The sequence below is a fragment of the Pipistrellus kuhlii genome, unplaced genomic scaffold (assembly GCF_014108245.1).
Source record: "Pipistrellus kuhlii isolate mPipKuh1 unplaced genomic scaffold, mPipKuh1.p scaffold_m20_p_6, whole genome shotgun sequence".
Taxonomy (NCBI): domain Eukaryota; kingdom Metazoa; phylum Chordata; class Mammalia; order Chiroptera; family Vespertilionidae; genus Pipistrellus; species Pipistrellus kuhlii.
Window position 1 is genome coordinate 44029605 of NW_023425562.1, and position 13567 is coordinate 44043171.

The following is a 13567-nucleotide window of genomic DNA, read 5'->3' on the forward strand; positions in this document are numbered from 1 at the left end:
CCTTAAATCTTCTATATCCAAGGAAATCAAAACTTTCACAGTTCTTAAAAAATGATATAAGAGAATGTCTTTCGGTCCCCCTGCCAGTATCCAGGGCAACCTGGAGCATATGAACATTTGCATTTTCTTTTCAAAGAAGCAAAATTATTATTTGCTTACCTAGAACTTAGACCTCCACAAACCACAATACCAAATGGAGCCCAAAGATTCAAGGGGATAAAAAGGCCTATATGCCTAGACCGAAGGTACTTAGTGAATCTGAAAACATTAAACAGTAATCCTAAACTCAGCCTCACTAGATTTTGAACTACTAATTTAGGATTGCTCCTCAAATAATTTAATTGCCAGAATTATAGCAACAGCCTACTCCTTCTGATTACCCTTCCTGGCTCCTCAAGACTTAGTTCGAGGACCTCCTGGAGATTCACACAGTGGAGTCAGACCCCTCTCTGCTTTACAGAAATCTGTGAACAGTGTACCTCTGATAGGACACTATCCACCTTTGTATTATAAATGCTGTCTTGCTTGTTTGTTCCTACAAACTTAACCTCAAATCTGTAAGTATTTCAAGGGATTCTAGAAAATTTGAATTAGTCACCTTTAAACCAAAAGCTATTCACAGTAATTATTCGATAAAGGAATCATGAATGAATAACAGTGGACAGTCTGCCAGTATATCCCATCTTCCCTAATGAGCCCTAATGAACTCTAATTAACATTTGTGGCAATTTACTATTGCTAAAAATAATAAAGCCACACATTTTCTTAACATCTGACAGTTTACAAAGCACTTCCACATATATCACCAAATCTGAACCTCACAAAGTTCTTTGAGACAGTTATTTTTTTATCACTTTTTCCCCCCTTTCTAACACATGAGCCTTCAGAAGGTTAAGGCCTCACATTCAATACAGGTATATCTCGGAGGGAATGTGGGTTCCATTCTAGCCCACTATGATAAAGCAGACATCTCAATAAAGTGAGTGGGGTCTGTGTGAGAAAGAGAACAAGTCTGCTCCAATTAGAGTGTTTACTCTCCCCATAAGGAGAGATCCTTATTATATAAAACTGAATGCCAGCTACCCCCAACCACACCCCCTCTCTAAGAGAAATGTCTCCTCTGTCTCAGCATCTGGAGTACATATTCTATATGCCAGATGCAATGTAATTTTACCCTTTGTAACTTCTGCACTTTACAACGCTCCCTTCCTCGTATTAAAAATAGCCAGTTGTCTCATGAAAAGATGCTCAACATCACTAGTTATAAGGGAAATGCAAATCAAAGCCACAATGAGATACCACCTCACATCAATCAGAATAGCTATCATTGAAAATGCAAAAAAAAAAACAACAACAAAAAAAACACAGGTTGGTGAGGCTGTGGAGGAAAAGGAACCCTTGCACACTGTTGGTGGGAATGCAAATTAGAATGGCCACTATGGAAAATGGTATGGAGATTCTTCAAAAAAACTAAAAACAGATCTACCATACAACCCAGCAATTCCACTTCTGGAATTTTTCCCGTGAAAACAAAAACACTAATATAAAAAGACCTATGACTCCCATATTCATTGCGGCATTATGTACAATAGCCAAGATATGGAAGCAACCTACCCTGTTTCCCCAAAAATAAGACAGTGTCTTATATTAATTTTTGCTCCCAAAGATGCGCAAGGTCTTATTTTCAGGGGATGTCTTATTTTTCCATGAAGAAGAATACGGTACACATTTATTGTTAAATGAAAATAAAGGAAATTTATTACCTGTATACGGTATGGTATTACGGTAGTTGTCAACACAAACCAGACAAACTGTGAATCCTACAGTATCAATAATTTACTCATTTATTCAATGACAATCATGTCATCATCTTCTGGAACATCATCATAACAATCCAATTCCTGAATTTCCTGGTGAATTTCTTGTGACTCCATTTCTTTCAGAATCAGTGGACCAAATCTCTCATGTTTAGCCTAGGAGGGGCCTTATTTTCGGGGGGATGCCTTATATTTCACTCAGAAGGAAACCTGTAAGTAGGTCTTATTTTCAGAGGATGTCTTATTTTCGGGGCAACACGGTAGGTTTCCATAGACAGATAGATAAAAAAGAAGACGTGAGATATATTTGAAATCTTAATATTTGTAACAACATGGATGGACCTAAAGAGTATTATGCTAAGTGAAATAAGTCAGACAGAAAAATACAAATACCATATGCTTTAACTTATATGTGGAATCTAAAAAAAAAAAATTTTTTTTCACAAAAAAACAAACAAAAACAGACTCATAGAAACAGAGATGGAGACCCTGTAAAGGTAGCTCAGTTGTTAGGGTGTCATCCTGATATACCAAGGATGCGGGTTCAATCCCCACTCAGGGCACATACAAGAATCAACCAATGAATGTATAAATAAGTGGAACAAATCAATGTCTCTCCTCCCTCTCCCCCCTCCCCTTCCTCTCTCTCCATAAAATCAATAAATTAAAAAAAAAAAAACATCAAACTAATGGTTGCCAAAGGAGAGCAGGGTAGAGCAATGAGTGAAAAAGGTAAAGCGAAATATAGTCAATAATATTGTGATAACTTTAAGTTTGTATGATTACAGATGATTACAAGACTTCCTGCTGAATCACTATAGTGTACACCTGAACACTGTATAACAACTATACATAAATTTAAAAAATGAATTTCAATAATCTTTGAAAAATTGAATCAGTAGATAAGGGAATAAAACTTTCATTAAAGGTAAATGATTCAATTAAACTAAAACTTAATATAAAAGAAAATCTTTCACCCCTAAAAAAAAAAATTAACATATTGTCTTTTTGCTAACAGGAGCAGGTATTTCTTTCTTCCTCTCTCTCTCTTTTTAGAGGAGACAGACATTCAAAGCAATAGCAGATTTCATAGTAAAGACTTCCAAAACCAGCAACAAAAGCCCATAGATTACTGAACTTAGTTGTTCTGATTTTTTACATCATACAAAAGTTGAATTGTGTATGTGTACCTGAATATGTGCATTTAATTATGATAAGACAAGTTCTTTTCCTTAAATAAAAACTGAAATAAAGAATGTGATGAATATTGAATCTTTTCAATGAACATATGTCTGAATGGAATTTTTTTCAAAATCTATTCTTAAATATTTCTTCCAAATATTTTTTTAAATTCAATTGTTTTTCCCCCAACATTTTCATACTTTTAAAATATCCAACTGTTCCATTAGAAGCCCTCCTTTATAATCTATTAAAGTGATATGTAACCTCTCAAAAGTATTGATTAGAATGAAAAAAACAACTAGCAACACTTTGAATAGAGAAACCACAAATGTGTGAAACACACTCCATTTTTTTAAACCTTCCTTTTGAATACTAAATATATGGAGGATCCAAGATAGTAAGTTCAGGGGTTCAAGTGTGTGTGAGGGGGGGGGGGGGGGGGGGGGGGGGGTTGGAGGGCAACAATGGATTAACAATCCAAACCCTAGGTGTTATCCTAATTCTGAGACTGACTTCATCTTGAATTCAACACTTATTCTATGGGTTTGGGTTTGCTTTCCTCATCTATAAAAACAGTAGATATTAGAATCACTACGGGATCCTAAATTCTGTAATATAATCAAAATAACAATATAAAAATGCCATTTTCTTCAAGTTCTTTTTCTCCTACTGACTCTAGGCCCAGTAGATAGGTATACAACACACTATGAATGAAAGTTAAACTAGTAAATTTGCACATTTGGGTCCCTCAAATAGAGTTATTATAGTAAATTTTTCAAACTGGATTATGAAAGTATCTTGCTTCATAAGTCAACATAAAAAAAGATTCTTACTTTAACTTTTAAAGGAATGCATTTCTTTAAGTTCACCTCTGCCATGCAGAAGTCTACTTTTAAGAGTAAGGGTTAGCAGAGAGAGGGTAAATCAAACATTATCTATTCTGTCAGTCTAATTCACACCAAAAAGGTGGTCTGCTTTGATTGGTAACCTTTCTCCTGAGAAAAGGCAGGTTGGACTCTCTTAAATCCATGGGCAGATATTACAGAACTTCAGAAACTACAACTTTTAGTCCTTAATTAGAGATTTTCAACCAATATGCTGTAAGAATTTTCAAAACATGCACTACCTATTTAGTCAGGGGCACTGATGTCTTTTCCCTTAGACTGTCAAATTAAAAAAATGACAACAACCAACACAACAACAGCCACCCAGTGTGGTGAATCAAATTATACCTTTTTTAATTTTTGTCATATAGACAATGAATATATTTTTGGTGTGCTGTCGAATTTTAATAATTAGTTTATATATGCCATGAGATGAAAAAGGTTGAAAATCGGCTGTTGTAATGTGAAGAATAGGCTATCTAATGGAGCCCCAGAGTGTTTCAAGTTGGCAGAGATCTTAGATTCCTTCTACTTCAAGCTCAACATTTTACTGAAGAGAAAAGCAAAGCCCATGATAGGTTAAAATAAATGCCCAAAGTCATACAACCTCTTTCAATTCTCAGACTAGTTTTTTTAAAGAACCATTTTTTCTCAGTCACTGTGAGATAAAATGGTAGTTGAGAGGGCCCAGGTCTGCAAGAGAGGGCAGTTGGAGGTGATCAACCCTGCAGGGGAGGGCAGTTAGGAGTGACCAGGCCGGCAGAGAAGGAAAGTTGAGGGCAAACAGGCTGGCAGGGGAGTAATTAGACATCAATCAGGCTGGCATGGGAGTGGTTAGGGGGTGATCAGGCTGGCAAGAAGAAGTGGTTAGGGGCAATCAGGAAGGCAGGCACATGAGCAGTTGGGAGCCAGCAGTTCTGGATTATGAGAGGGATGTGCGACTGCAGTTGAACATCCCTCGAGGGGTCCCGGATTGGAGATGGTGCAGGCGAGGCTGAGGGACAGCCCCCCACCTGTGCATGAATTTGGTGCACTGGGGCCTCTAGTGTGAGATAAAATGGTACAAATTCTTCCCCGAAGTTGTTTTGGAAAAGAACACCTGCCCCTGGTAAATAGCAGCCAAACTCAAGAACCATATGTAGCACTTATTCAAGCACTAAGATATAGCCAGACAAGCTCTCAAAATACATGAATGGGGACAAAGACAGAATTCCTTAGGAATATAGTATGTATTTGTCATAATAGACAATAAAATTAAAAAACTGGTTCTGTACATAAAATTTTGTTCTTTGAACCATGTCTTAGAAGTGCACTGATTGTAAAATCCAGATAATTATTAAATAGCCAATGAAAACGACTACAAATCATATTTTCTTTTGCTGAACTTAAAAACATGCCTCACATTTGAAAAGAGAGCCAAAACATTCTAATATACTATTATGAGAGGCAGATTTAGGAAAAGACTCATTTTCTAACTGCTCTTCATCAGTTGTATGAGTCAGTAGAAATAGCAACAAATGCAAAATTCTTCCTTCTTGAAAAGAATAGAGTGGGGGGAAATCAACTAACTAAAAACATTAAAATTTCTATTTAGATTTTTCACTCATTATTAAAATCGTCCAAAACCAAATTACCATTGACCTTTGAACAACACAGTTTTTTTCCATAAATAAAATTTTATTCGGTCTTCAACTGAATGCTTTCATGTAACTAGAAATAAGACTAATTTACTTTTATAAACTTCATTTGGAAAAGCATATGAAACAATATCTGGATTTTGTTTTGTGGTAAAGTACTGACATTTACAAAAAATAAAATAAAATATGTACACCCTACACAAATAGAGTATATGAACCCACTTCCAAGTACTTCTAGGTTCCAAATTCAAAGGCCACTGGACTTGTAACTCAACAACACACTTTATCATTAAATTCACTTTACAATGTATTAAGGCAATCTCAAATACAAAAATACAACAGGAAAACAATTATTTCGGCATGTGGCATTATGGGATGATTGTGCTTTGTTTCATTTAACATACTGAAAGATATACAAGGCATATATATTACACAGGATGGGGCAAAAGTAAGTTTACAGTTGTTTGTTTGAAATTAATACAACAATTAATAAAGAATAAACTCTGTTCGGCATACTCACAACTGTAAATCTACTTTTGCCCCATCCTGTATGTAGACATAATATATAAGAAAACCATCCCAACTCTAAATCCAAGTGTAATAACACTTGAGTAATCCAATGACTATCACTATGCTTAATTCTGAAATACAGTATCACACTACTTGAAAGAGCTGCTATTTCATAGTTAACCAAATATCTGAATGTTCCTTAATGGAAGTATCATTAAAGTCTATTCTTCTCAGATTCCTGAGTTTCAATTTATTAAAATTTCCCAAAGCCTAGAGTTGAAGTTTCATACAAACCCAAACACAAGCAGTCACACAGACGTAGGTTATAAATACCTTGTATGTTTAAAGAATCCACATGGTCATTTTTTGGTTTTGTTTTAATTATACTATCTTTAGAAAACCAAAGGTAAGTATAGAAAAGGGTTTGCCCTAGAAGCACAGGAACATGAGGCTGGATTCAAAACCCCTCATTACCAGTGTTGTACCAGATGCCTGGGATTACAGGGGTGGAGTAGCTTTCAGAGGTGGGATTTATTTTTCTAAAGGCTTCATTTTCCCAGACTGTTTTGGACATTTTGATAACATCTCTTTCTCTTTTTCAAAATGTCAGGCGTCTGTAAAGGAAAAGCGTTTCTATTGAGTGCTTCAGGATCTCTCAACTTTCACAGTACAATTAAACCCTTCTCTCGTCCAGAGAGACTGAACTGTGTTCAACCCTGGCACACAACAAAATCATTAAATCTAAGATGCCTCATTTGACAGATGCCTCATTAAATTCATCTCAAAGCTGAAGTAAGATATGTCTTTGAAATGGGGGTGGAAGGGTGGAACACCTGTTAACCCCAAGAAAGCTTGAGAACTGCTGTCTCAAAGTCCACATAGAGCTTCACTCACGTGAAATAGAAGATATTAATAGTTTGTGGCACATATAAAATCTCCTGCCACTAGAGAAATGCCTCTGTGCATATGTGTTTAACACTTCCTTAGTGACCCAAACAGTATGGGAGGCTGAAAAATCAGGGCACGCACCACCAGCTGCTGAACAAAATTCCACAAATTCAATTCAACAAATGTTTAAACTAAAATGCCAAGGATTATGCTAGGCTTGGATCATATACGATGTCAATGAATTTTATGTTACCAATAAATCAAATCCAGGGTTCTAAAGAGAAATAGAATAAAAAACAACAAAAACACCTTACACTTTAAAAATAATAAACTTTGAATAACCAATCACTTAAGGAGATTGATTTAACAATCTTATAGTAACAAAAAGATACAACTTTCAATACAGAAACTTTACAAGCTCATTTAGACACATCTCTCCCTACATTTATTTCAATGAGCACAAAAGATACCCCACTTTAGGAATAACTATGACATTCAGGGACAACAGCTAACTCTCTACCTCTATATAACATATAAATTATAAAAGCTGTACAACAGCATAGTAATACCAATAAAGCAGTACTGATCACTAAAGTATAAATAACTCTATTTTAAAATAGAAGATTTAAGCAAACCTTTCATGATAGTTTTTTTCAAAACTTTATTAAGTACAGTTATGATTTAAAGGAACTGTATTGTCACACCCCTAGCCTCAAGTATCCACTTTTCAGATGAAGTGTTAATCCTCTATACCCAATGAAGATTGGTAGTCTAAAAAATGAGACATGCATGAATAAGAAAATAGAGAATTGTTAGGTAAACTTTATTTCATATCACCTTAAATGCAAGTATGACTATTTGCAACTAGGATACTTATTTTAGAACATTTCAGTCTCTTTCTATCCTGTCTTCTTATTTGCCAGTCTTGGTTCTTTGTTTTTAAAGGCAGCATGACAAAAATAGAACCCTCCACATTTCACAACGAACACCACTTTGGACTAGAGGACAATATCACCTCATTACCAACAAAAATAGCATATTTTCTGAATGCTTTTAACCAAGTGAAAATTCAAGTGTAAATGAAATTCAGCATCGATTCATGGAAAGTGATATGAATTGCAAAACAGAATATCCAAACTAATCTATTCTCAGTTCTGGCAAAGACTGAAAAACCACAAGTGAGAGTGGAAACTCTCTGTGCTTCAATTTCTCCATCTGAAAAGAGGATTGACACAGACTCCTCCCTGATAATGTTTTTGAAAGGACAAGTGAGATAATTTATGTGAAAGCCCTTTAAGATTTTTGAAGAAAATAAAATCCAACATCAAACCAGTTAAGAAAGAAAAGATATGTACTTTACATAAAAACAACAAGTATAAAAAAGCAAAGTTAAACCTTTTGTTCTTAAAATTAAAAGGACTGTTCAGGCACACACTGGTGTCACATGTTCATACCACGTTACTTAATACTGCTGTAATTATAGTAATAAGAGACTGCTTGTCAATATTACAGCTTAATGCTGAACCACCCCTTCTTGGTTTGCATGTAGGAAACCATGTAAGGTTTGATCATTCCCAGAAGAAAGAGAAGATATATGAGAATGGTAAGGAGATCATTCTCAGCAATGCTAAGAAGTCACATATAAAAATATCTTGTCCAAGATTCACTAGGCACAGTGGATGTGTTCTCCATTCTGTCAACATCCTTTCTTATTATTAAACTTTGAACTGAAATAGCTAGACTACTAAAGTCTAAAAAGGTGGTAGAAAGTAAAAATTATAAAAATATAGAGTTTAATACTGCACTTGATCAATGACTCAGACTTCAAAACACAAGCTCCTGAGTGTTTTTGAAGTCCATAACTTAAGTTGAGAAACCTAAATTCTTGAATATTTTTAATCTAAAATTACTCTAAGGCAAAATTTAAGATAGCTGATTTTGAATGGAAATTAAATGTTAACATACTTACCATACTTAAGGCAAGTAAGTTCAGAGAAAGATATTTAAATTTTTTCATATTTTAAATCAACAACAAAGAAACGATTGCTTGGTAGGAGCAATAACAATTTTCAAAATAACTTTTCATTAACAACCTAGTAATGGGTACTTTTTGTCCAATACCTTCTAGTTCCTTAAGGACTTCCATTTCACTTTACCTAAACAAATATTCAAAACAACCACAAATGGCTTTCAAAGCCTTTTAAAACTAACTTGAGTGGGATAATAAATACTAAAATTTAATTGAACGGTGACCCTCAAGAGAATGGAAGTTCTTGGCCAAACTAGAACTTCTCAAAAAACACAGCTGATTAAACAAACTAGATAGACAGCAGACAACATGCTCAATTTAAATATAGGAAGATATTCTAAAAGCTTCAAAGATAACTTCCTACTCTATCCTTAATTCCAAATACAAATATAAACCAAAAGATATTCAGCAATAAATGCAAGAGTAAGTTACATGTTAAATTATAAAAGCAAATGTGGTGTACAACACCCTCTAAGAGGGTGTCATATAAAACAAACACTAATTCTCTCCTTCCTAAGGAAAAGAATTACTGCCAAAACGTAACACTTTCCAGTTGGGTGTCCTACATTCCACTGCCACACAGGAGTAATTTCTAGGAATCTCCTCCAGCTTGGTGCAAACTTGCTGCATGTGAAGTCCTGAGACAATGTTGCCATACATAATAAGTGAGACCACCTAATAACAAGGTTCTTCTGTTTATCAACTTCCTTGCAAAAGTTCAAGTGGACTCATTTTTGCTAAATTTGTTCTTTAGCGAATGGTGTTTGGAATATTAATGTAGGTTTAAAATAAGGTAAACTTTGTATATTAAAAAGGCAATTTGACATCTTTATAACAGCCAAGCATCTTCCTTCTAGACATCTGTACACTGGCTTCATATTCTAGAACAGTTTGGATACCGTGTGGCTCCCTATTAGTTATTTTTATAAGCTTGTACAGAGAATTATATATGTATTTATGGTGTATATACAGAAATAAAGTAAGTTCAGAATGAAGTGACAATTACTGCTTTTCATGAGCAAAACAAAAAGACCACAAAAATTAACCAAAAAAGTAACTTGTCACTTTTATATTTAGGTGTTAAAAAAAATATTGTGTATCATTCGCTTAAAGGTACTGAAGAGACAATCTAGGGGAAATCCAAGATTTAAAATTCATGACCATGACACCCAAAAACTTCCCATTAACATTTATCATGACCAACATATCTAATCATGAGGAAAATTAAAAGGGCAGAGCTCTTCCCATATAAACTATGTTCAATACTGTTTAATATATTCCATATATATGAATGTTTATATGGGTATTTACCACTCTCAGGTTAATAAATATTCTCATGATAAGTGTGAGTACCATTTAATGCTTTTGTAATTTTGCAAAGTAGATGAGCTACAGGAAAAAAGGATAGAACTGTCACCCCTACATAAAAAAGCAAAGCCACCTATTTTCCAGGCCACATAAACTTTCAAGGTATGCCATCCAGTTGGGATTTTATCTTCAGAAACAGCAAATACTATTATATTGTGACATGGTTTTCTTTAGAAGGCAAAAATCTATCAGAAATCCACTTACGTTACAGAAAAACTTCAATGAAACTCAGAGGAACGTCTCAACAGGAATGCCACTGGTTCTGCATATTTCAATGTGGGAGTCCAAAGATTACTTTCTTCATTCAAACTGACTGAACTGCCACAAGATGGACCAGAAATAATTAAACAGCACAAAGGGCTACAGATTAGTCACAAGTATGATTATTTTCCCACAACCTGGAATAAAAAAGTTGGGGAAGATTTAACTCTCCTGACTTAATATTGTTATGCTAACTTTTTAAAATTCCTTGTCACTAAGAACATAATTAATTCTTCAAACCAGAAGGAGAAAAAAAGGATGCAAACAACGTATAAAGCTCAAATATAACAACCAGGATCTACAGCTCCCTAATTTAATACTGGTCAAGACTTTAACCAAAGGAGAAATATTAGTCACCCTCAGTCAAGAATTAGATATGTCAATCAGATCTCAATAAAGCTGGAATATGTAAACAACATTTTTAAAAATTTAACCTAGAACTGGAAAAAAGAGTGAGGAGGATTTTAGAGATACTAACCAATTCAACTCTTTCTCTAATCTCAATTGCAAATCACACTGCAATGGTCAGTTCTGGCTATAAAGGCTGTAAGCAAGAAATGAAGGAAATAGACAAAATCGTCTTTGATGCAAGAATCAAACTTGCAGAGGAAACTGTAATAAAGCAAAAAAGCACTGGGGAAAAGGGGCACTGAAAGGATGCCATCTGTGAAGTTTCTGAGGAGGACTAACTGGGCATATAAACAGGGCAGAGAGCTGAACGTGCACCGGCTGACAAGTAAGTAGCTCCTGGGGGGTCTATGACACCTAAAATGGCCAACAGCGGACAGTCAATGTTGAGTGTATTAGAGCATTTCTGTTGGCCATGTTCCTGTACCGGTATTAAGTGCACGTGATAGTTTACCTGAAATCCCAAACTGCCACAAAACCCAACAGATTCATTGTTCAGTGCACTACCGCCTCTTTCAGGAGCCTCTGCTGGCAGTACTTCCTGGTGGCTCTGCCACCTCCTCCACTGGGCTTCCCAGCCCCTGAGCCTTCCAGTCTGGCCAAACCCGGGCACTGAACAATTGCTCAACCGAGTATTACACAGATTACCACCGTGAAAGCTGTAAAGAAATAACAAAGGGCGCCGAGGACCAGCTTCTACTCTGGGGTCTGGCCAGCAGACACCGACTTGACAACCTTTTCCGGGACCTGGAAGTGTGGACACCCTACACGTCCCAGTGCAGGTGGCTTCCTTACCTGCATAGAAGCGAATGAGGCAGCCAACCTCCGAGTCCATGCCTTCCTCCTGCACCCTCCACAGCTCCCCAAATCCCAGTTGAAAGAGGTAGTCATTTTGGATCTGCAATGGCTTCTCGTCCGCCTCCAGGCGCCGGGTGGTCTCTCCGTGGAACTGCACGTAAAGGGTGGGCAGTGGGGGCGCCTTCTCCGCGATCGCCACGGTCCCACCACCCGGGATGGTCTGGGGGAGGCCCGAGGCCGCGGCTGCTGCTGCCGCCGCCTTCTCCTCCCTGGAAGGGTCGCAGGTGGCCCCATCCAGGCCGTCCACAGCTCTTGGGGCTTTTGGCTGCAGCAGAGGCAGGGAGGCCGCCACGGGGGAAGGAGGCCGGGCATCCGCTCCGGGTCGGGTGTGTGCAGAGCGGTCCGGCGGACAGGACTGGCCCGGAGCTCCCGCTGGGATGGGGGCCGGATCGGCCTCGAGCTCCTCGGACGAGGACGAGGAGCCGCCGCCGCCACCGCCGCCGCCGCCGCTGCTGTAGGGGTCCAGCCGGTCAGACACGCTCTCGGCGCTGGGGCTCAGGCTGAAGCTCTCGGTGTCGGAGACCGGGCCCGCGATCGCGCCGTCCAAGGGCCGTGGGGTGCCGGTCTCGCCGGGGCTGGAATCCGAGAGCGCGGGGCTGACCCGGGAGGCGGCGCAGGGCGTCCAGCCCCTCGGGCCGCGGGGCAGCGGCAGGTCCGCAGGAGGCGCGCGCGGTGGCGGGGCCCCGACGGCAGCAGCCGGCCCGCTCTTCCTCGGGGGTGGCCCCAGGTCCCGTGGCTCCGCGGGCTCGTTCCGGGGGCCGGCGTCGGGGCGCCCCTTGCCCAGCACCTTGACCACGCCGCCGCCCTTGTGGCCCACCTGCAGCAGGCGGGCGGCCACCTCGCCGGCCGTGGTGTCCAGCGTGCAGAGCACGGGGCGCAGGTAGGTGGAGGCCGAGTGGCGATCAAAGACGTGCACGCAGCCCCGCTGGAGCTGCTGCCTCACCCAGTCGCGGTCCGAGGGCTGCAGCTGCAGCATCTGCCGGTGGTGCTTCAGGAGCAGCGTCTTCCTGTCCAGGCTCCGGGTGCACAGCGACGCCGCCGAGGCCGAGCAGGAGGCGGAGAGGCCGGCGGCTCCGGAGGCGTGCGAGGCGGCGGCGGCGGCGGCCGAGGAGGACGAGGACGACGAGGCGGCGGCGGTGGTGGCGGACAGATTCCTCTTCAGCCGCCCTCTCCTTAGCAGCAGGGAGTTGGCGCCGCCGCCGCCGCCGCCGGCCCCGGCCCCCGGGGCAGCCCCGCCAGCAGCGTTGGGCTGGGGCGCGCCGCGCCGCCTCCGGCGCCCCGTGCCTCCCGCTCTGCCCGGCAACGGCCCGGGCTGCGCCTCGCCGGGGGCCTCCTCCCGCGCCCCGCCGCCGCTCGGGGCCGCCGGGCTCGGTGCGGGCTCCGGGCTCCGGCCGCCCCCGGCCGCCGCCGCCACCGCAGCCGGAGCCCGGTCCTCCCTGCTGGTCTCCGGCAGGCGCTGCGCCGGGGCCGCGGCGGCGGGCTCCATTGCAGTGGGGCTTCGCGCTTCCCCCCCAGCCCGGGAGGCAGCGGGCGGAGAGGGAGGCGGGGAGGCCAAGGTGGGAGACGGCGGGCGCGGGGAGGAGGGAGAAGCCAATGGCGATCGGCGCGGCCGTTCCACGGGATTATGTGGCAGTTCGGTGCATTCCGTCGGTGTCTCGGTGTTCCATCCCGCGCTCCCGCCTCGCCGCCACCGCCCCCCCTCCCCACACACACACACACACACAC

At 40.7% G+C, this 13567-nt stretch overlaps 1 protein-coding gene across 3 annotated transcripts in view; it reads right to left on the reverse strand.

Annotated features, from left to right (window-relative positions):
* Nucleotides 1-13567, reverse strand: part of PHLPP1 (PH domain and leucine rich repeat protein phosphatase 1) — a 227594-nt gene extending 214027 nt beyond the window's left edge. For 2 of the 3 annotated variants that reach the window (XM_036419872.2, XM_036419871.2), the window contains exon 1: nt 11780-13565. In XM_036419872.2, the coding sequence (XP_036275765.1) occupies nt 11780-13328 (1549 nt within the window). In that variant the 5' untranslated portion in view covers nt 13329-13565. Of the gene's footprint in view, nt 1-11779 lie in introns of all 3 variants that reach the window. The other variant, XM_036419873.2, reaches the window with a different exon arrangement.